This window comes from Prionailurus bengalensis, chromosome B1 (genome assembly GCF_016509475.1).
Source record: "Prionailurus bengalensis isolate Pbe53 chromosome B1, Fcat_Pben_1.1_paternal_pri, whole genome shotgun sequence".
Taxonomy (NCBI): domain Eukaryota; kingdom Metazoa; phylum Chordata; class Mammalia; order Carnivora; family Felidae; genus Prionailurus; species Prionailurus bengalensis.
Genome location: NC_057344.1, coordinates 192,840,634 through 192,865,179, shown reverse-complemented (window position 1 = coordinate 192,865,179; position 24,546 = coordinate 192,840,634). Strand labels below are relative to the sequence as shown.

The following is a 24,546-nucleotide window of genomic DNA, read 5'->3' as shown; positions in this document are numbered from 1 at the left end:
AGTTGGTTAGGAGAACCCATTGGCCAGGGATCTGGCTGACTGGTTCACCTTGGGCTGATCTGGGTCAGAAAGTATTGGTCAGCCAGATGTCCGGAGGGTTAGTTCACCCTGTGATAAGCTAGGTCCCAGGGCTCCTGATGGCCTGGTGTCTGGCAGACTCAATTGCCCTGTGCTCTTCTGGGTTGAGAGCTCCCAGCTGGAAGGCTCCCGGATGGCCCAGCGTCCAGGCAAATCATCTGTACCATGCTGAGCTGGGTCAGAGGGCTTGCGGTATGTGGGTGCCCAGTGAGCACACTGTCCTAGGGACTCGTTAGCCTTATGCTGAGTTGATTGGGAGAATTCCTTGTTGGCTGGGTGTCCAGGGGAATTGCTTGCCTTGTACTGATCTAGGTCAAAGGGCTTGCCATCAGCCAGGTATCCAGGGGATTAGTTTGCTCTGTGCTAAACTGGGTTGGTGGGTTCCTGGTGGGCCCCGTGTCTGGGGTACTCCATTGCCCCATGCTAAGTTGGTTCAGAGAATTCCACATTGGCCGGGGGTCTGGGAAACTTTATTGCCTTGTGCTGATGAAGGTCAGTTGGCTCCTGGTGGCAGGGCTTCTGGTTGGCCCAGCTGGAAGACTGGATTGCCCTGTAGTGTTGATTCAGAGAGCTCCCAACTAGAGGGTTCCTGGTCAGCCTAGAGTCCTGGAGACTTGTTGGCTCCATGCTGAGTTGGGTTAGAGAAGTCCTCACAAGCCATCTTTCTGGGAGAGTCTCTTATCCTGCACTGTGGTCTGGTGTGCTCACACTTGGTCACGTATCTAGAGGACTAGTTTGTGCTGACCCTTGACAGAAGACTCCATGTCAGTAGAATGTCCAGGGTACCTTCAGGACATGCCCCCAGCTTCCTCATGCTGAGACAGGTTATGACCCCAGAGCACTGGAGAGGCTCTGCCTGGCTGGGTAAGGGTCTGTTGTACTCTGATTCTCACAACCCCCTACCCTTCTGCCAAATGGGCCAGAGTAACTGGGTGTTCTGGCCAGCCCTGCAGTGGGGCCTGGGTCCAGGTGGGGCCCAGTGCTGGTATAAGGACTCACGCAACCCCAGAGGGGCAGAAGGGTAGAAGCAAACATGAAGGTGGAGTGCAGAGCGTGGGTGAGAGGCTGGGATGGGATCAGTGGGGGGTGGAGAACCCTGAAGCGTACCCGAATAGGAGGAGCTGTGACCCAGGAGCCCTCTCTCCAGTGCAGCCTTGGGTCAGTGCTGGGCCTTTCCAACAATCAGGGTTCATCCCAACACCTCCTGAGGGCACCACTGTGCCCCAGCCAATCACCAGGGGGCTCTCAGCTTGGTCTTGCTCATGCAGCCAATCACCAGGCAGCTCAACTGGCCAATCACTAGATGGCTCTCACCGTGGCCCACCTGCTGTCATCACCTGGCCTCCATGTTTTTAAAGGAAAATATGTTAACTTGCTTGGAGAAGAAACATTACTGTTTTTGGAATCTATCTATAAAGTTCATGGTGCGGCAACAACAGTCAACCAGTACAAAGTCAAAAATGTCAGCAATCACAATAACACCAGTATTAATCAATACATGAGGTATTGGACCCCATGAAGGGTCACACTTCAGTAGTAAAGCTAAAGTGGCACCAGCCCAAATGCTACTCTACACTCATCCTAACCAAGTTTAAAAATAAATCTCGAAAGTGGTACCTTTTAACACAATAAAAAGAGTAAGTCTGGAAAAGATGAAGCTGAGTCACAAGTAATTTAACCGCTTGCCAAAACAAAATGCACTCCTAAAAGGGTGATAACAAAATGCAGTCTTTCAAAAAGTTAACACTCTTAATGTCCAGCATCCCAATAAAACATTACTAAATATCCACAGAAGCAGGAAAATGGGACTTGTAGCCAGGAGAAAAATCAATCATAGAAAAAAAAAAAATCCAAACTAACAGATGAGAATGCCAAAAGAGCAATTACAATCATGCCGAAGAATTTAAAGGAAGACATAAGCATAATGAGGAGAAAGGGAAACCATAATGGAAGACCAAATGGAACTTCAAGAGCTGAAAAATATGATATTGTAAATGAAAAAATATACCAAATAGGCTTTTAAAAAATTGCATAATATACAAAAACAAAATGAGTGTACTTAAAAGATACAGCTATAAAAGCTATCCAAACTGAAGCACAGAGAGACAAGGAGACCAAAAATAAATGAACAGAAAATGAATAAATAAATAAATAAATAAATAAATAAATAAACAAAGCTTCAGTGACTTGTGGGACAATATTGGAAGGAGGGTGAAGCAGAAGAGATAATGGCATTAAAATTTCCAAACTGGAAAAAACTATAAACCCACAGGTCCAGGACATTCCATGAATCCCAAGCAGAAAAACATACATATAAAATATTACATGGCATACCATAATCAAGGTGTGGAAACCAGTGACAAAGAGAAACTCTTAAAAGCAGTCAGAGAACAAAAAGACATATTATGAATAGGGGGAATATGATAAAGGGGACTGCCAAGGTTTCTTGCATTTGAAGAAAATGCAAACCAAAAAAATGACATTTTTAAGGTTCTGAAAGAAAAAAAAAAACAACTGTAAACTTAGCATTCTGTATCCAGCAAAAATAAAGGCAAAAAAAGACATTTTCAGACATACAAAAACAGAATTTGCCGTGAGTGGACTTACACCACAAGAAATGCTTCAGGTCAAAGCAATAAAGACTGTAGAAATGGGAAATGGGAAAGAATAAGTATAATATTATAATTTAAAAATAAAATATACAAGGAATATTTTTTTCTTATTGAAAACTTTCCTCTAAAAAATAATGGACTTTTGGGGCCCCTGAGTGCCTCAGTCTGTTGAGCGTCCACTCTTCATTTTGGCTCAGGTCATGATCTCACAGTTCATGAGTTCCAGCCCCTGTCCAGCTTTGTGCTGACAGCAAGGAGCCTACTTGAGATTCTCTCTCTTTTCTTCTCTTTCTGCCCCTCCCTGGTTCATGTGCTCTTTCTCTCTCTCTCTCAAACTAAATAAATAAACTTCAAAAAAATAACTGACTTTTTAAGGAAATATAAAAGCAATATACTCTCTCGTTTGTAACATGTCTAAATTAGAATGTATGACAACAATTACACAAAGGTCAGGAAGGGATAAATGGAAATACATTGTTGTAAGGTTTGTACAGAGAAGTTATATATGTGAAATAAAATAACATTTGGCAGCAGACAGGGATAAATTAAAGACGTATGTTGTAAATCCTAGAGCAACCACTAGAGCAGCCCCCAACCCCTGAAGAAAAAAAGGAAAAATAGCTAATGAGCCATTAGTGGAGATAAAAGAGGGAATACAAAAAATAAATTCAATGAATCAAAAATAAACAGAAAAAGAAGTAAAAAAGAAAAAGAGAACAGATGTGACAAATACAAAAACAGCAAGATCGTAGACTTAGTGATAATTATATTCAATGTAAATGGTCTAAATGCCCTCAAAAAAAAGGGGGTGGGATAAAAAGCATAACGCCCCTCTCCCAAACCAGAAGAGAAACACAATTTATTTCTATGTGATTCATTTCCCAAATGGATTCATGCCCCCTGATTAAAGCCAAAATGGGATTTGTGCAGTCAGTCAGGCTTCGCTGACAGGTTACCAGGGCAACCTGTAGCTCTGGGAGCTATGGTTCCTTCCACTGACTGTGACTCTGGATAGAAAGAGCAGTCAGCTATTTGTCTGAGGATCTGGTTTGCGTGACCACTAGCAGCTCATGGGGAGGAAAATGCTTTCCAAACAGCTGCCTCCTGCCCAGCGCAGGGGTGGGAACCAGGGGTTCTGGACTTGGGCTATCAGATTTAAAAAAAAAATTTTTTAAGTTTTATTTTTTGAGAGAGTGAGAGAGTGAGCCAGCAGGGAAGGGGCAGAGGGAGAGAGGAAGGGAGAGAATAGCAAGCGGGCTCCACGCTGGGTGCAAGCCTGATGCAGGGCTCGATCTCACGGCTGTGAGATCATGATCTGAGCCAAAATCATGAGTCGGTCACTTAACCGACTGAGCCAGGTGACCCTCGAGCTATCAGGTTCTAATACTAGCTCTAGCACTCACTGTCTGTGTGAGTTGACACCCAACATCTTTGAGCCTTAACTTTTTCATCTCTAAAATATGAATACCAATTTTGTCATCTTGTTGGGAAGATTCACTGTGTTTCTGAGACTGAAGTGCCTTATAAGTGTGGTGGTCATACACAATAAATTAAAAATTAAAAAGAAAGTATAGCAGGCACTAACCGATATTAACATGCATTGTGTCAGCCGGTGCTCAGGGTAACTCAGCATAGCCACTGTTTATCCAACTTTTACTACATGCTGTGCACTGAACTAAGAGTTTTTATTTAATACCATCAGGGACCCATAACAAGCCTTCAAAGTGTTTGCCCTTATTTTAGAAATCATGTCTCAGCGAGGTTAAGTGACCTGGCCATGGTCATACAGCTAGTGGAAGTGTTAGGACTTCTTAGACCAGGACTAGTTTGGATCTTTCATGAGTTCATTTATTTACCCAACACACACATTTATTGAGTACCTACTACTCATAACTGCCACACAACACTGCAATCGTCAGTGCTATCTGATTGTCTTTCAGCAAAAACTCAAAGCTGATAATGCAGGCTCTTGCATTATAAAGAGAGTAAGTTCACGATATTATTGATTTACACTTCATTCTTTTCCTAAAATGTCACAGATGTGAGTTGCTCTTCCCAGTAAACAGGAAGAGATGAAGCCTTGCATTTCTTCTCAGCAGAAAGCTGCCTCCTTCGGTAGAAAGTCGGAAAAGTGCCCAGAGGCTGGGAATCTTCTCTCACGTTGGCAAGCCACTGATTAATTACCTTCATCTACCTGTTATGCCCCAGGCACATACTATGCTTTGTTTTTTTTTTTCACACAGATTACCTCACTTAATCCTCGCAGCTACTCTAGGAGGTGCTGTTATCGTCATCTGCTTTATAAATGAGGAACCTAAGGCACACAAGATTTCCCTCTGAGGGGCCCAAGTTCAATAACTCACTGCGCTCACAAATCTCCTAGCAGAGCTGGGATTTGAATCCAGGCAAGTCTGCTAGCGAGCGCCTCAGTGCTTGCTTCATGTTATTTCTCTCTGTCTTTGCTGAGGAGAGTTGAATTTCCTCAGTTAAATGTTCAGAGGACACAATTCTACGTCGTGTCAACGATTCTAGGCCCTGACCGGCTCACAGTCTAAGGAATGTCCCCGTCTCCTCTAAAAGACTCTGAATTGCCTTGGGCAGAGAAATAACTTAGATGTATACACAGCAGGAGCTCAGTAAATGTCCAAGGAAGGAAAGAAGAAATACAAGAGAAAAGGAGGGAGGTAGAGGAAAGGAAAAAGAATCGGAACAGAGTCTATGAAAGGGGGGTCTCACCTTCTGCAGCTTCCTCCTCTCGGCCTCCACCGAAGAGCGAACCGATTTGATTTCTATGGCGTGCTTCTTTACCAAGTCTTCCAGGCGCTTCACTAGCTGGTCTTTGAGATGTTTCTTCTCCTCTTCTGTCTGATGTTTGATTTTACGAAGGTCTTCTTCATATTGCTTCTTCATATATTCCGTCTCAATACTTGCCTCTTTCTTGGTCTATAAAAAAGAAAAAGGGCCTTGTAAACCTGCCAGCATGGGGTGACGAGCAGGGAATTACCATTTCTCTTGGGTACAACATTTACACACTGATTTTACAGCATGTAGCACAAGGTGCCATAAAGTTCACGAGACTATATATCTGATATTCGTAAGAGACCACTTTGTCCACCTGAATCAGCAAAGGGCCCTTTGGAATAGTGTACCTATGGTCACAGGAGGAGATACTCCAGCCCACTATAGCAGTGTCTAAAGAATGCTTTGTTTGTTTTGACTGGGAACAGACAGTGGGAATCCCATGCAAGTTTCCCAGAAGCCGTCAATAGAAGTTCTGCTATATTCTTAGTCTCCTAATTTCAAATGCAAGAAGTTAGCTGGAACTTCACACCCATGCATTGACCCCTGAAACCATGAGACCTGCTTCTTCCAAGTGGCTCTGTCATAGTTACGAGATTGGCCTCTGCCTGAAGCTCATTCCAGCAAAGCCTCCTGTGACTTCTCCATTCCCAGGGCTGGGTGAGACACTACCTGTATCTCTGGGCCTCCTTTGGTACATGGACACTCCTTGGGAAAGTTCGGGTCCTGCTGAGGATGGAGACTGCGGCCTTCCAGGTCATTCGCCTTCCCTAGGACTTCATTCTCTGCAACTAGCTCTGTCTTCATTTCATCTGCAAGCATAAGTTTCAACATCATTTGAAATGCCCTTGGCCTTGGCCTCATGTCCAAGGTCTTTTGCAGTCGGGTACCCATTCTGCTGTTTGACTATTCTACCCACCACTCTCGGATGGACTCCCCTGCTCTGTGGCCTTCTGGCCCCTCAAGCATAGTCAAGGTGGTGATTGTTGTCTTTGCTCAAGCAGCATCCCGAATGCTAGCTTCTTAAACAAGTCATTGTCAAAGCTTTTTGATTGTACTTTCCATAGGTTAAAAAAAAAAAAAATTGAACATATTCCTGGATAGATATACATTCAAAATATTTAAATGTAAAAGATAAAACAAAAAACAAATATAACTAGAAATGCTCACCGTTTTCTTCCCATATTCTCATAGGTATCCAAGCCCTACTTTTGAAAACATTGCACTAAAGCCTCCACACACTTGTGGCTCCAGTTCGAACCTCCTCCTCCACACCCTTCCAGCCCATGGTGACCTCTTTTCAGGACACTTCACTTCCCTACAGCCTGGGCCACTGCATGATACCAAAGCATGCTCTGGGCTGTAGAGTCACTGTCCCATAAGCTCCCTGGGGCAAGAGCCTATGTTTTGTGCCTTTTTTATATCTCCTACTATCAAGTTGATCACACTGTAGGTATTCAAGAACTTTCTGATGAGGGACTCTACTGGAAGGCCTCCTGGAGTCAGATATTCTGAGACACACACACCAGTTATCCCATTAACCAGTGGCCTTGAGCGAGCCACTTACCCTTCCAGCCTCATCTCTTTGTCTGGGCCATGGGAAATACTGACAACACCCACTCACAGAACAACTGGGAAGACCCAGTAACGTTGCTGTGTGAAATGATGGGAAAAGAATGAAGTGTTGCCCAAGCGTGGGGGAAAAGCCAATGCTGAGGAATTCAGGCATGTTGTGGGCCTGGTGACGAAGCATTTGCGGTGTCCCTTTGCGTCATGCCTTTTAGCTATTTGCACTGTGGTGGCTCCAGATGGCAGCTCACCTTTGTCCTGCATGGATTGAGCTGGCCCACCAGGGGTCAGATCAAACAGCCCCGCCCCTGGCTCTACTCCCTCAACAGTCTCAAGGCTGCAAAACTGTTGCAGGGCACCTGGGTGACTCAGTTGGTTAAGCATCCAACCCTTGATTTCAGCTCAGTTCATGAGATTGAGCCCTGCTGTCAGCACAGAGCTTGCTTGGGATTCTCTCTCCCTCTCTCTGCCCCTCTCCCACTCCCCCACTCTCACGCATGCACGTGCTCTCTCTCTCATAATAAATAAATGTTTAAAAAAGCTGTTGCAGAACATCTGACCGGTTTTTGGTGTTACATGACGTTCCTGCAGCATCAGTCTGTCTTTGGCAATGGCCAGCTTCTCCCCGAGTTTTTTTGCAGTACTTTTCAACTCAGAGTTCTCCTGCCGAGCCTCCTTGAGCTGCACATCTAGGTCCTAAACAGACAGAAAGGGTCTCATTTCTCTAGGAACAGTTCTCTGTGGAGACATCCAATATACACAGAACCAGTGTCACATCTGAAAGGTGGGTCAGTGCACAGCATAAGCTCTGCGTCCCTGCAATTCGGTGGCTCATGTTCATCAAATCCCTACTCATCCAGATTGGCTGTGTGACTTTGGGCACATATTTAGCCTTTCTGTGGTGAGGATTAAATGAGATAAAGTGTCTGGGACAGAAAAAGTGCTCAGGGATTATTAGGAATATTAGCTGCTGCAAGTTTTAGAGACAGGGTGTTGTGAGCGTGTGGGGTTTGTCAATGATCTGCCTTGTCAATGTTCTGGCTGTCCAGGAAAGCCAAGTCCCAAGGAGTTTAAGACAGGCAAGTTGTTATGGAATGAAGAGGGCTATAGAATGCAGCTGACCAGCGAGGTTAGTCTTTAAGCCTCCCAATTTCTTTTCTTCTGCAAACTGTAAGTGTCTAAGCTCTCTGAGGTCAGGGACCCAGCTCACCATGTGTCTCCTGGCCATAGCCCTGGGCCTGGCAAATAGTAGGCATTCTGTAAATATTTGCTGACAGAATGTACTTGAACTCAAGGGAAATAAGAGGAGTCACTTTGGTAGAAGTCAAGGGCTTTGCACAAAGAGTTTAAAGCTCAGTAGATGTTAAAAACTGTTTTAACACACAGTAAGTGTTAAAATTAGGGACCACGAATATGATCTCATTTGCAAGCCATCCGAGACCCTGCTTTACCTGAGTCCTCTCCTTCAGCTTCTGGGCATACTTCTTCAGGTCACTTATCTTGCGGCCCCTGTGCTCCAGATCTCCTTCTAGCTTCCTGACCTGAGCCTGCAGGGCCGACTCCTGGACCTGGAAGTTCTTGCGGAGGTCCGTCTCCTTCTCCTGCCACTGCCACAGGGCCTCACTCACGGACTGCTGCATGGCCTGCCGGATGGCCTCGGTGTCCCGCTCATAGGTGGCCTGCAGCTCCTCAGCCTTCCTGGCGTAGTCTTTGCTCAGCTGCTGGTTTTCCGCTCGCAGCCTCTCCACCTCCAGGAGGATGTCCCGCATCTCGTGGCCGTGGCCTGGCTCTCCCTTGGGCTCCGGGCCCTCCTGGGAAAGCTGGCCCCACTGGGGCGTCTCGTGGTTCGCCAGGTGCCGGAGCCTCTTCTCATAGTCGGCCTTGAGCTCCAGCATCTCCTTGGAGAGGGTGAGGACCCGCTCGGCGTGCTCTGCCTCCACCCTCAGCTCCCTCTCTTTGGTCTCCAGCCTGCACGTGGCTGACTGAGCCAGCGCCTCCTGGGTCAGCCTCTTCTGCAGCTCCAAGGCGTTCTCCAGGGCCCGAATGCGCTGGAGCAGGGCCTCCTCCTCTGCGTGGCCCTGTTCCTGCAGGAGCCTGGCCTCGGTCTCCGCCACGGCCTTCTGGAGCTCCTCCCGGTGGGCTTCCCGCAGAGCCTCCACGCTGGCCTCCGCTTCATCCTGGCGGGTGTTGAGGGCGTAAATCACCTGCAGGAAAATCCACAGAGCCCAGTTAGTGAGAGGAGTGTGGATATGTGAGGGACGACGTGGCCAGAGATGCTTCTCCCCCATGGTAGTGACTTAAGCTGATCCCCACCAGCGGCACCTGAGAAGAGGATTTGTGTGGAAATGATTTAGTAGAAACTAGTAGAAACGATTTAGTAGAAACCCCTCCTGGGATGGGTGCCTGGGCGGCTCAGTTGGTTGAACCTCTGACTCTTGGTTTTGGCTCAGGTCACAGTTCACGGTTGGTGACTTTGAGCCCCCTGTTGGGGATCCCCGCTTGCGATACTATCTTTCCCTCTCTCTGTGCCCCTCCCCTGCTCTCTCTCTCTCTCTCTCTCAAAAAATAAACTTTAGGGACGCCTGGGTGGCTCAGTTGGTTAAGTGTCCAACTTTGGCTCAGGTCACGATTTCACGGTTCATGGGTTTGAGCCCTGCATCAGGCTCTGTGCTGGCAGCCCAGAGCCTGGAGCCTGCTTTGGATTCTGTGTCTCCCTCTCTCTGCCCCTCCCCTACTCATCCTCTGTATCTCTCTCTCTCAAAAATAAATAAACATTAAAAAAAAACTTTTTAATAAATAAACTTTAAAAAATAGATTTAAAAAAATTGTCCCCAGGAGAGACTAGTAAAGAAGCAGGGAGGTGAGACAGGAAAGTGGTGGAAGCAAAGTGAAGTGAGGGAGTGATTAATGCATAAAGGCCACATATCTGTGGCAGAGATCCATAGGGGAGCTCTGGAGTGCCATGGGAATCCAGCAAAAGGTTTAAAGCTCAGATTTGTTAAAAACAGAAAACACTTTGGGGCACAAAAACAAACAACCCCCCCAAAAAAACCCAAAACATCAGAAAATAGAATTCGGCAGTATATAAAAAGGATTACACACCATGACCAAATGGGATTTATCCCAGGAATGCAAAGTTGATTTAACATCTAAAAATCAGTTAATGGAATGCACCATATGAATAGGATAAAAGACAAAAAGGACATGATTGTCTCAATAGACACAGGACAAGCATTCGGTAAAATACAACACCCCTTCGTAATACCAACAACACTCAACAACCTAGAAATAGAAGGCAGCCTCCTCAATCTGGTAGAGGCAACAGCTTGCGCTGTATCCATGGTGAAACACTGTTTCTCCATAACTTCAGGAACAAAACAGGGGCACTTTGTTATTGCAGAGAAGAGAAGGAAGGAAGGTGGGAGCATGGTAGGGCCCAGGAACTGGCCTGAGCAACAGGTAGATGTTTACTAAAAGGGAAAAGCTACAGGTAGGACAGGCATGGGGAAGAAAATCAAGAAATCTGTATTGAACAAATTAAAAAAAAAATTTTAATGTTTTATTTATTTTTAAGACAGAGAGAGACAGAGCATGAGTGGGGATGGGGCAGAGAGAGAGGGAGACACAGAATGGGAAGCAGGCTCCAGGCTCCGAGCTGTCAGCACAGAGCCCGACGCAGGGCTCGAACTCACGAACCGTGAGATCATGACCTGAGCCAAAGTTGGATGCTTGACCAACTGAGCCACCCAGGAGCCTTGTCACACAGTTTCACACTTATAGACCCTTGACTTTTGTAGGTTGCTGTTTTTCCCTTGTTCATAAGTCTTGTCTATTGAATTGGACTAGAATTTCATTATCAATTTCCCACTACTTAGTTAAGACTTCATTAATGGCTTTCAAACCCTATTCCTTATATCCCCAAGTTCCTCTGTGAGACTGAAGGCCGTTGAAGGGATCAAGGTGGAGGCAAAGCAGGTGGAGACCCTCCTGAACCAGAGAAGAACTGCTTTCACACTGGGGGGTTACCAGACATGGAGTTTATAAATAATCCAAAAGGTTTCCATTGCTTTAAAACAGTAAAAAACACAGGGGCTTAGATGATTATGAGAATAAATCAATCATAAACATGATATGAGAGAAAGTTTGGGGTAATTGTGTGTGTATGTATGTATATGTAATTATGAAATAGTTATTGAAGAAGGCCAAATGGCACCACTAGAGCTGACACCTGTGATACGTTTAATAACAGTTTACCTTAAGACTGCAGAACTTGAGGGGTGCCTGGGTGGTTCAATCAGTTAAGCTTCTGACTTCAGATCAGGTCACAATCTCGCAGTTCCTGAGTTCAAGCCCCATGTTGGGCTCTGTGCTGACAGCCCAGAGCCTGGAGCCTGCTTCAGATTCTGTGTCTCACTCTCTCTCTGCCTCTCCCCTGCTGATGTTCTATCTATCTGTCTCTCTCTCTCTCTCTCAAAAATAAATAAATTAATTAATTAATTAATTTTTTAAAAAAAGAAACCACATATCCAGGATGCTGCCTAAAATCTCAATTTTTTTAAGTTTATTTATTTATTTTGAAATAGAAAGAACACAAATAGGGGAGGCACAGAGAGAAAAGGAGAGAGAGAAAGAATCCCAAGCAGGTTCTGAACTGTCAGCACAGAGACTGACATGGGGCTCAAACTCATGAAACGTGAGATCACAAATTTGAGCCGAAATCAACAGACACTTTATCGACTGAGCCACCCAGGCACTCCTAAAATCTTCTTTTTCACCGTCTACATGTGACATACCTATTGGTTGGCTGTCTGTCTCCCTTCCTAAAATGTAGGCTCTGTGACAGAGGAGACTGGTCTTCTTTGTTCACTACTAATGATCCCTAGTGCCTGACTCAAGGTGAACACTCTAAAAATATTTCTTAAGTGGATGAGTGAATGAAGAAGGAATCAGAGCTCTATCTTGAACCATGTTGTTCTAAAGGTGTGAGATGAGCTTGACATCTTGTGAAGTCTTCAGAGAATAAGCACTGTTTCGAGAACGTGAATCTAATACTCTTTGATGTCAAGGTCAAGGAAAGGAAGCCCTTTTGTCCTCCCAGGAAGACTTGCCAATGAAATGAAGCTTCTGTCTCTACAACTCGTTCCTCTCATCACCCTTGCACACAATTTGCCCACCTTGGGTTTCTACGGCTTCTAATAGTTTGCATCTAAGAGTGTATCTGGAGTAACCGAATGTTGGAACTGGTAATGCCACTGGCTGTCATTTGTGTCAATAATAAATACCATTTTTACAGAGTTTACTAATATCCCTAGAACAAGGTTAGGTGCGGTATACACATTCATAATCTCAGAAAATCCTCATAGCAATGTTGCAAAGTTAGTATTTTTATCCCCATTCTAAGAATGAAAATTTGAGGTTCAGAGAAGTTTAGTAACTTTTGCAAGGTCACAGAAGATAAGAAATTTTCACTAACTCTGAAGCACATGCTCACAGCCTGCTACTACATTGCATCTCCCTGTCCCATTCAACCACTTATTCCTTTATGCATTTACTGCACATCTCAGATGGACCAGATTCTGTTCTGGGCACAGAACATATGGTCGATAAGACAACTAAAGTTGTAGCCTCAAAAATATTATGATTCAATGGGAAAGTCAGACAAGAAATCGGTGAAGTTTCAATACCTTGTGATAAGTGCTATAAGAGGGATCAGCACCAATTACTATGGAAACACAGAAGGGATCTATTTGGAAAGAAGACTTCCCGGGAAAAGTTAGCCTTGCCCACTCAATTTGGGATGACCTATTTCCTTTTACATGTCAACCTGCATATAGGCAAGAACAGTATGGCTTCTGTGTATTGTCTCCTAGCACTTGGGAGGAAGTTGAGGGTGTCATAGTTTCATAATAAATAGATCTATTATGATCCTGTTGCAGGCCATCAAGGATTTATGCTTTATTTCCACAGAGTTGCTGCAGGGGAACAGCCACCAAGCAGAGACCACATTTCGTAGCCCCCTTGTATCTACATGGGACCATAATTGCCAATGGAATGTAGCCAGATGTAGTGGTGTCATCTTCTGGCCAACAGTGGAGTTAAGGTGAAGAGGAGGGTTAAGAAGGGGGTATGTACTTTCCATAGTCTCTTTTTTCCATCTACAAACTTAATGAACAGGACTCAGAGGCTTTAGAAGAAGGTGGAATACAAGATGGAAGGCACCTAGGTCCTTGATGATTGATGGAAGACCATCTACTCACCAGGAGCACTGGCACTGATCTTTATATAAATAAGAAATAACCTATAGTATTGGGCCTCTGAAGTCCTGGCATTTATTTGTTCCAACAGCTACTGTTACCCTAGGAAACCTCACAGGACTCAGCATACAGTCAGAATCCTATGATTACAGTGAAAGTCTACAAAGTAAACTCAACAAAGGGAAAAGATGAATGGGGAGAAGTCTGGAGGAAACTAGGCTCAAGCTTCCAAAAGTCCTCCCCCAGTGGAGTCCTCTTCCAGCACAATCCCACAGGACTTGCTTAATTTCCCTATCAAAGCATTGTAACAACAACTGTGAAATACTGTTTACCAAAGGAGCTCATTAAAGACTGAGTACAGTTTTTACTGGGGGCTAGCCAGGTAGGCAACTTCTACTGGCAGTACAAAAATACCAGATTCCCAGAAGGAAAGCAAGTGCTCAGTATAAATCACACCATTTGCACAAACAGTTTAGGCATAGTGAGTCACTCTTAACAGTCTGGGTGGTGGGAACCCTCTGGAGAGCTAAGTTCCCGGATGCCAAGTGAGGGCCACTTTGCAAGACAGCCAATCTAAGCACAAGCCATCTTGGGCCATCTAAGTTAACTCTTTCTGCACACCTAATACCCAACTGATAAAGATTCTCTTCAGTAGAGTCAAGCTTGTGCCATGAGTGAATCTGAACATAAATAAGGCTTTCTCATGGTGAAGAACAAAACATCCTTGAAAAGGTTATTCCATGAAATTTGTCATCGGTGATTCCATGAAGGATAAAATCAACTGGTGTAGGTGGTGATCATGGAGAATAGAATTCCTACATTCATCTACAGCTGTAGAACAGAAAACTTAGTTGAAGATTCTGCATATCCTGATGCCACAAAAGCACTCAATGAAAAAAGAACCCAAAGAACTCAAAGAAGAAAGAACTCCACCTGTTTGAGTAGAAACCACTGTCCTCTGGGTTTTGAGGACTATAAAACTCTGTCCTGTGAAAACTCTCCCCACATGCATACCCTTGAATTAACACAAGATCAGAGGTATCAGAGAGGGTATTACACTGTGGGTGGGCACATGATGTCTGAGGACTCTTGCGCATATGCACGTTTACTCATGACGGCTCCCAATGAAAAGTCCCCAACTAATCCCCACCAAGGGTCTGCTCCAATTGTTCTGTTTGCCTGAGATCCAGTTACAGAACTCCTGGAGTCCAGAAGTGCCCTCCTCCCTTTCTCCTCATGCCCTCACCCAGAAGGTTACTCCAAGGATAGTGTATGCACAAATAAGAAAGTATATTATGTTATATTTCATATCATATTTCTCACCCTCTTTTACACAAATGTGCATTAATCTAGACCGTGATTTTTTTTAACCCTGCAATAGATCTTGGAGGTTATGTAATTCTGTACATAAAGCAATTCCTTATTTTTATTTTTGGCTGCTTCATATGCCATTGTATGGATGTGCTATAATTTATTTTTCTGCTGCTTTCTGATAGACATTGAGGTGTTTCTTCATGGAAGATTATTGATATGTTTCTTATTTCACTGCTAAGAAACAAACTTTTTTTCCTTTTCCACTCCTGCCAGTAAACTTGAGGTCTGCTTTTTGCATATGAAATTCTAATGTTTTTATTTATTTTTGAAGGAGAGAGAGAGAGCATGAGCAGGGGAGGGGCAGAGAGAGAGGGAGACACAGAATCCGAAGAAGGCTCCAGGCTCTGAGCTATCAGCACAGAGCCCGATGCAGGGCTCGAACTCGCGAACTGTGAGATCATGACCTAAGCCGAAGTTGGACGCTTAACCGACTGAGCCACTCAGGCGCCCCTGCTTATGAGTGAAATTCTAGAGCTCGGCGTTTAAAAAAAAACAACCCACATCTTCATAATTAATACAGAAGCCTAGTGAAGAGACGGAGGAAGAGTCTCCTCTCCTTGCAGGAGAAAGAGACGCCATTTTGTGTCATAAACCTAACTCAAAAAATTTTGGGAACGTTCAAATGTGTCAAATTTGTCTTCCTGTGCAACATGGAGACATGTGTGAATGTTCACGACTATGACCATGGCAAGGTCATTCCTGGGGGGCTCCACTGGGATATCCTGCCTACTATCAAGACATCTTCTTCTTTTTCTATCTTCTCCACTTCCTCACTCTTGTAAGTTTGCTCTCTGAGTTTAACCTCTCTTTCTTTACCTGGTGCAATAGTCTGTTTTCATCTTAACTGCCTTCCACCACCACTGCCAATTTTTAACCTGAACTCCATGGCCAATCATTTCAACTACCTTCTTATTGACATCCTCAAGCCTTCTGCCCATCTCATCTTTAGCCTCACATCCTTGGTATTCAAAACAGCAGATCAATCCAACCACCTCAACTCTTGTCAAATACTCCTAACTGGTCCGTAAGATTCCCAACCTCCGAATCACTATATTGCACATCTGAAACTAATGTAACACTTATGTTAACTAACTAGAATTAAAATAAAAATGTTAAATAAAAAAAAAAAGAAACTTGACAAGTATGGATTTGAGGCAGTCTGGAACATTAAATAAGACCTTGTTAGACTGAAAAAAAAAAATATGCCTGACTTCACCTGTGGTCTCCATGCTGATACCTTTAATCAATATGTCTCGAAGTCATTCCTTATTCCTTTTCCCTGTAAGGGCTATTTAAATTCTCTACCACATTTCATAGGCCACATCCCCAATTCTTGGCCCATTCCTATTTTACCATACAGTGTTATCTCTTGCTTTTTGGAGGAGCAGTCATTAAGAGCTTAAGCTCCAGGGCTAGCCAACCTAGGTTGGAGTTCCAGCCTCACTGTTTCCTACCTGGTGACTTGAGAAGATAATTCAACCTCTCTAGAGCTCAGTTCCTTTAACAGCAAAATGGTATTAACAAAGGGAACCTGGGTGGCTCAGTCGGTTAAGCATCTGACTTGTTTTCAGCTCAGGTCATGATCTCACAGTTGTGGGACTGAGCCCCATGCTTGAGATTCTCTCTCTCCTTCTCTCTCTGTCCCTCCCCTGCTCTCTCTCTCTCTCTCTCTCTCTCTCTCAAAAATAAATAAATAAACATTTTTAAAAATGACTTTAACAACAGCATCAATCTCTTACGGCTATATTGAGAACTACATGAGAGAATGCACTGAAACACTAGATACTGAATAACTGCATAATTAATGTACCTGAGATCCAGAGAAAAAAAGACTTGAATTCTTAACCATAAGCTGGGAAAAAGTATTTAGTGCAGTGTTGGGGCAGAAGCAGACTGGTACAGTTAAGGAGAGAATGGAGGGCAGGGAAAGGGAGGTGACTGATGGGTGCCTACTATTCCCCAAAGACACTGGTGAAGGGAAGGGGAACAGAGCAGATAGACAAACAGGATCAAAGCAAGTGGGAGGCACTAGAGAAAGGCAGATGAGAAGAATTTAGAAGAACGGAAAAGATGCAATATAACTAAGTTTTATTTGGAACCACTGGAAAAAAGTATAAGACATTTCACTTCCTATATAAAGTGTCCTTTAGTCCCCTACAAACAATAGAAACTTACTCCATTCATCTTTCTTCCAGTGCACTTTGCAGCACTTGGTTGTTATGGTCCTTTCATGTCACAAGATGGACACTTGGGTGCTAGATGTTGAAGTAAAACGTGAGCTTCATCAAAGTAGGGACCTCAGGGACCCTCAACAGGACCTTTCTATATTACATAGTTCCCAGGCACCTAGTATAGTCAATGTCCGGCTTGATTCAGGTTCTCAGAGTGTTTACTGTTAAACAGAAGGAGGACTTTGTAAAGGGGTGGTGAAAGACTAAAAGAATAGGATTCGAGAAGGGAGACCTGCAGGAGCAGAGGCCCTCAAGTGGGAACATACAGGAAACAAAGATAACAATGAAAATACTAGGCTTGGAATCTCTCCTGCCTGAGTTCAGATCCTGTTTGTCATTCGATGTATGGACCCAGATGCTATTTGCTATCTGTGTGACCTTGCACGTGCTATATCATCTCGCTGAGTCTCAGTTTCCTCATTTGTATAAGGGGGAGAATAAGGGGGAGCTTCATTGAGTTATTGAGGAATTAAATGAGATACTGCTCTAAGGCATGTTGCATGGTGCCGGGCTCACATTAAGCATCTGATGAGACTCCGCTGTTACTATTATGGTTTCCCGTAGGGCACTTTAATTCTGACAGAAGTCCCTGCAGCAGTGGCATTTCTCCTAAGGAAGGCAATATGGTAGAAACAATGGAGCTGGCCAGGATCCTCTGGAATGAGATGGGCGTAGGTTTACCTTCCTGGTAGCAGAGATTGCTGGTGTGCCCAGTATCTGTTTCTCTCCTACATCCTTAAAAATAGAAGGTTTAGGGGTGCCTGGTGGCTCAGTAGGTTAAGCGTCCGGCTCTTGGTTTCAGCTCAGGTCATGATCTCACAGTTGGTGAGTTCAAGCCCTGCGTCAGGCTCTGTGCTAGCAGTGTGGAGACTGCTTGGGATTCTCTCTCTCCCTCTCTTTCTGCCCCTCCTCCACTCGTGCTGTCTCTATCTCTCCCAAAATAAACTTAAGAAAAAAATAGAAGCCTTAACCTTTCCATGGGAAGTTTGCCACAATTCTCAGCTTCCCTTCCAGCTCTGAACAGCCATGTGATCAAGTTCTGCCCAGCTGGATATAAGCAGACATGTCATTCCTTTCTTCCAGGATGGGTCCTCTATTTCTGAGCGGTCTTCTTGGACCATGTTGTGAACACCATGGGCTAAGATTGGCAGAACAATGAGATAAGAGGAGCCAGGGCCTTTGCTGCCTTGGAAGGCCATGCCAGCCCTGGACTGATTTCAACTGGATTGCATTTGGGTTTTCTGTCACTCTCAGAAAACCTAATTCAGTTGATATATATACTTTCTGACTCTTATCTTTTTAAAAAACTGTTCAAGTTATTTAACTTCTTGGAAACTGTTTCTTGCCTATAAAATAGACCTGTTTTTTAAGGATATGATAGGATTACATCTCTGAGGTTCTGGCACATAGTAGGTACTCATTAAATGTTTCTTCCCCCTCTCTTCTCATGTTCTGCTCTCAAAAAGAAATGTCCCCTTTTTTGGAGACTCAATCTGCTCCTCCCGCCGCCCTCTACGTCTGCAATTGTTGAGCAGAATTGGAGCAGACCCACCCTTTCTCTGGGCTTGGTGCCATGCTTTCTTTCACTCACCACCTAGCCAACTGAAACATCAAAGGAACTGCCCGAACCTCATTTATAAATCCACCTCCTCAGTAGGAGGCCGACTTCAGAATCCATCAAGGGACATGAATAATTTAGCAGCCAAGAGAAATACTGAGCCAGTCACAGTCTTCCCAAGGGTTTTAGAAATCCACTGCTAATGGTTTGATTCCGGAGAAAATTTCAGCAGAGGGCCTGTGAGGGTCTTAGAGGTTGAGTATTGTAGGTTTAACAAAGTCATAATTTATGTATTATGTGCATGAGATCCTGAGGAAGTTTTCCATCAAGTCTGGAAGCAGGAGTCAGAAGTGAAATAAAAAAGGAAGGAAGGAAATAATATTTATTGAGTGCCCAGAGTATAAGCTTCACTGGGCCAGGTAACTGACATAGGATTTTTAAATTAATCTTTTTTTATTATTTTTTTAAGTTTATTTATTTATTTTGAGAGAGAGAATGCAAGTGAGAGATGGGTAGAGAGAAAGAGAGAGAGAATCCCAAGCAGGTTCTGCACTGTCAGTACAGAGTCCAATGTGGGGCTCGGACTCATGAACCATGAGATCATGACTTGAGCCAAAGTTGGACACTTAACCAACTGAGCCCCCAGGCACCCCTTCAAATAATCTTCTAATGATTCTAGAAAGTGACCATTCTCCTGATTATCCCTATTTTACAGTTGAGGAAACTGACATTGGGTGGCCTAACTTAACGTGCAAGGGTCCTACGGCATGGTCCTCACTAGGAGCCTTTACAGACTACTGGATCTGGCTTCTTATCACAGCTCCACCACTTTCTAGCTGTGTGACTTGGAGTATGTGATTGAACCTCTCTGATTCTCAGTAACCTCATCTAAGGCATGGAAAATGCAATGCCTACCTCGTAGATTTGCTTGGAGATTAAAATGACATAGTGAACCTAAAACCCTATAGCAGTGTTTCTAGCACACAGTAAACACTCAAGAAATGCTGTTATTATTTTTACTATTATTGATACTATTGCCAAAAGTCATTGAGCTAAAAAGTAAGGGTGCTGGGATTCAACCCCAAACCCTTCTGGATCCAAAATTAAAAGAAACGGAAGCATAACTGTGGTTAGAAAAGAGCTGGTAATATTCTTCCCTACAAGATTTTTTGTAGCATTTACCACATTTGCAGAATTTAGCAGTCATGGTGCTCAGCCCCGGAAAAACAGAGAAAACTAAAAATCATTCTATTTAGGAACTTGTATGAGATATGGTAGATGTATTATTTGTCCATTTTTTTCCCTTTCCCTCCCCTTCCTGGCCATGGCCCTCCCAGTCTATGGACCTCATTTACTTGAATCCCTGTTGGGCTTTATTTATCACTTGCTTTGGCAAATGGAATTTGAGAGTACTTGTTGCAAACAGAGGCTTTAAATGTGTTCGTGTTTTGGCTTGCCCTCTTGTGCTTCTACCTTTTGCCACTGGAAGAGTACACGCAGGGTAGCCACAGTTCCCAGAATGAAAGACAAGTGGAACCTTCCAGACCTCAACTCAAAGCCTGGAGCTATCCTGGTTCAGCCACGCTCAGCAGAGAGCCGCTGAGCAGCAGCCAGGCTGAGCATGAAACAAACCACTGTTGTTGGAGGCCACTGAGATTTTAGGGTTGTTTATAACACAGCATTATTGCCAGGAAAACACAAAGAGAGAGAGAAAGAAACAAGTAAGACAACTAGTATATTGGGGCACCTGGGTGGCTCAGTCGGTTAAGCGTCTGACTTCGGCTCAGGTCATGATCTCACAGTTTGTGGGTTCCAGCCCCATGTCAGGGTCTGTGCTGACAGCTGAGAGCCTGCAGCCTGCTTTGGATTCTGTGTCTCCTTCTCTTTCTGCCCCTCCCTAACTTGTGCTCTGCCTCTCTATGTCTCTCAAAAATAGATAGATAGATAGATAGATAAATAAATGTAAAGACAACTAGTATATTTAACAGTATCTGATGTACTTTGCTAGCAGTCTTCAGGGGCACAGGGAAAGGCACAGGAAAGCAAGGATCACACTGCCCAGTAATTCTCCCCTACCTTCCATCCTGCATCATCATTAATGGATCACTCCCACCAACAAATAAATGTGCTGTAATTTTTTTCATTAACAAAAATCCTTCTTAATCCCAGTCCCCCATTTTTCTGCACCCCTTTATAAAGACTTCTCAAATACTTTGTTTGTACCTATTGTCACTAATTCCTTCCACCCTCTTCTCTCTCGAACCCTCTCCAAACAGGCTTTCAAGCTGACCAATCCACCAAGCCAACTCCTCACTCTTTCACTAATGATCTCTACATTGCTAAAACAGTAGCCAGTTCTGAGTCTCCAACTGTTCAACTTTTTGGCAGCTTTTTGACATTAGAAATCACTTCCTCCTCCCCAAAACAGTCTTCACTTGGCTCCCATAATACATCATCCACCTACTGACCACTGGCCACTCCTCATCTGGCTAGTTCCTCGTCATCTCTCACCCTTCAAATAGGGGTTCCCCAAAGCTTAGGCCTCAGATTGCTACTCTTCTCTACAAACATTCCTTTGGGATCTTATCCAAGCTCATGATTTCATGCATGCTTATTTGCTAATGACTCCCAAATTAAATGGCCAGGTTGGACCCATCAGCTGAACGTCTGACTCATGTATCCTCTTGCTTACCAATATCTTCACTCAGATAGCTAATATACATCTCACATTTAATTCTGGATTTTTCCTTCAAAACCTGTTCCTCCCACAATGTTCTCCATCTCACCTCATGCAATATTCTCCAACTCCCTCTGTCTAGTTGCTTAGGTCAAATTTTGGAGTTGACCAACAAGTTCATGACAAGATGTTCAACACAATGTCACTCATCATTAGGGAAATGCAAATCAATACTACAATAAGATAGCACTTCACAACTATCAGGATGTTTTTTGTTTGTTTGTTTGTTTGTTTGTTTTGAGAGAGTGAGGGCAAATGGACGAGGGGCAGAGAGAAGGACAGAGAGAATCCCAAGCAGGCTCTGCACTGTCACTGCAGAGCCTAATAGCCTAATTCAGGGCTTGAACTCACACACCATGAGATCGTGACCTGAGCCAAAGTCACTTAATTGACTAAGCCACCCAGGTGCCCTAGGATGGTTATTTTTAAAAAAACAGAAGACAGGTGTTGATGAGATGTGGACAAATTGGAATCCTTGTGCATGGCTGGCAGGATGTAAAGTGGTGTAGCCACTTGGAAAATGGTAGGAGGGTTCCTCAAATAATTAAACGTAGAATTGCCAGTTGATACAGTAATTATACTTCTAGAGTTTCAATTCCAAGAGAATTGAAAGCACGGACTTGAACAGGTATGTGTACAGCCATGTTCACAGCATTATTCACAATAGTCAAAAGACAGAAACAACCCAAGCGTCCATCAGTGGATGGATGGATAAACAAAATGTAGTATATACATACAATGTTATTCACACTTAAAAAGAAAGAAATTCTGGGGCACCTGGGTGGCTCAGTCAGTTGAGTGTCCGACTCTTGGTTTCACCCCAGGTCATGATCTCACTGTTCATGAGTTCAAGCCCCATGTCAAGCTCTGCGCTGATGGTGCAGAGTCTGCTTGGGATTCTCTCTCTCTCTCTCTCTCTCTCTCTCTCTCCCTTTCTCTACGCCCCTCCCCTGCTCACACACACACTTTCTCTCAAAATAAATAAATAAACTTAAAAAAAAAAAAGAAGTTCTGACATATGCCAGAACTTGGATGAACTTTGAAGACATTATGCTAAGTGACATAAGCCAGTCATGAATGACAAATATTGTGTGATTGTTTATATGAGGATCCTAGAGTAGTCAAATTCACAGAGACAAAAAGTAGAATGGTGGTTGCAGGGGCTGGAGGAAGGTATGGGAATGTGGAGTTATTGTTGACAAGGTATAGAGTTTCAGTTTAGGAAGATGAAAAAGTTCTAGAGCTAGCTGGTGATAATGGTTGCACGATGTGAATGTACTTAAATGCCACCGAACTATACATTTTAAAATGATAAATTTTATGTTATTTATATTTCGTCAGAAAAAAAACATGTTTAAAATTTCCTGGCTCAAATATGTCTCTCACATCCCATATCCACTCCCTGAATGTGACCACTTCTCACCTTCCCATCCTCCCCTTAAACTGAGTCATGAGCACCTCCCACCTGGACCACTGCAATGACCTCCCAACTCTTGCTTCTGCCTTCCCATACAGTCTGCTAAAAGTCAGCCAAATCATGTCCCTCCACTGCTCAAAATCTTCCCCTTGTTTCCAGTGCACTCAGGAAAAGCCAGGGCCTTAAAATGGCCAAAAGGGGGTTACCTGACCTGGCTCCCCATGACCTTTCTGAGCTCACCTCATGCTCTTTCTCAATCCGCCCACCTTCCACTGCACTGACATCCTTGCTACGCCTCAGTCATGCCATGGCCCTCTCTCTGTATCTGTGCATATATTGTTGCCTTTTGGGGATTATCATCCTTCCATCTGACATCTACATGGCTTTGGGTTTCTGCTCATATGCCACCTTATCGGTGGTACCTGCCCTGATTACCCCAAAGCCTTGCTCTCCCCGTATCTTTCCCCCTTGATTTTTCTCCCTGTCACCTTCATCGGACATATTATATATCTAACATATTTTTAAAAATTTACTTATGTGCCTCCCTCTCCAGAAAATAAGTTGTATGCAGAGACTTTCGTCTGTCAAGTCCACTACTAGATCCCAGAACAGTGCCTGACATGTGCAAAGGACCCTGTCAATATTTCTCAAATAATGAAGTTTCTCTTTATGCTAGCAGAAAGGCATCAGAATGAGTTGGGTTTAAAAAGATGAGCAGTTGTAGGGGCGCCTGGGTGGCGCAGTCGGTTAAGCGTCCGACTTCAGCCAGGTCACGATCTCGCGGTCCGTGAGTTCGAGCCCTGCGTCGGGCTCTGGGCTGATGGCTCAGAGCCTGGAGCCTGTTTCCGATTCTGTGTCTCCCTCTCTCTCTGCCCCTCCCCCGTTCATGCTCTGTCTCTCTCTGTCCCAAAAATAAATAAACGTTGAAAAAAAAATTAAAAAAAAAAAAAAAGATGAGCAGTTGTCAGCTAGGTGGGCAGGGAGGGGAGGAGAATACAGGTAGAGGGAGTCTCAGAAACAGCAGGTAGCACAAAAGCATGACACAGAATGGGCTGGGAAGGGACACACAAGGGGAGCCCTCCTGGGGAGGAACATTAGCAGAAAGGGGAGGACAGTGTGACACAATGCTGGACAGGCAGGCAGGGCTTGGACCCTCAAGGCTGCAGCATCCATGTTAAGGGTTTATCCTGTGTGCCTAGCACGTAGTGATCGCGAATATTCCCATGGGACCTTGCCCCCCAGGAAGCCTGGTGTGGTAGGTCGTGGGGTCGAGGTGGCGGTGGGGCAGGGATCTGCATTTTTCACATTCTCTGCAGAGTCCTCAGGCCTTGAAAAATGATGTGTGCATACATTGGGGAACTATGTTTACATGTCTTGCAGGAAGCTTTTCTCATAAGATTCTGCCTGTCTGTAATGTGGTGAATAACACACTCCGTAATGGTTAATTTGATGTGTCAGCTTGATTAGGCCATGGGATGCCAGCTATTTGGTTAAACAGGATTCTGGGTGTGTCTGTGAGTGTTTCTGAATGAGATTAACATTTGAATCAGTAGGCAGAGTGAAGCGGACTGCCCTCCCCAGTGTGGGTGAGCCTCCGCAGCTCCAATGGAGACTGAATAGAAGGAAAGGCCGTGGTGAGGGAGAATTCACTCTGACTGCTGCATGTGGAATCAGTCTTCTGCCCTTGGACAGGGCACCATTGGTTCTCCTCAGGCCTGTGGACTTGGGGCTGAAATTTACACGGCCAGTGCTCATGGGTCTCCAGCTTGCCAGACCAGACATCAGGCGGCCTCTCCGCTTTCATAACCTGGTGAGCCAATTCCTTATAAGAAATCATTCACACAAAAAAAAAAAAAAAAGAAGAAAAAAAAAAACAAAAACAAAAAAGAAAAACAATTCCATCGACTATTCTAGGTG

General features: G+C 44.2%; 1 protein-coding gene across 1 annotated transcript in view; it reads right to left on the bottom strand.

Moving 5' to 3' along the window:
- The window catches only part of FAM184B (family with sequence similarity 184 member B), a 155,101-nt gene that overhangs the window by 70,725 nt on the left and 59,830 nt on the right, over positions 1-24,546 (bottom strand). Inside the window, exons 2-5 of the mRNA XM_043572886.1 lie at positions 8,510-9,262; positions 7,619-7,754; positions 6,162-6,301; positions 5,427-5,633 (exon numbers count right to left, since the gene is read on the bottom strand). Coding sequence (XP_043428821.1) covers positions 5,427-5,633; positions 6,162-6,301; positions 7,619-7,754; positions 8,510-9,262 — 1,236 coding nt within the window. The remainder of the gene's footprint in view (positions 1-5,426; positions 5,634-6,161; positions 6,302-7,618; positions 7,755-8,509; positions 9,263-24,546) is intronic.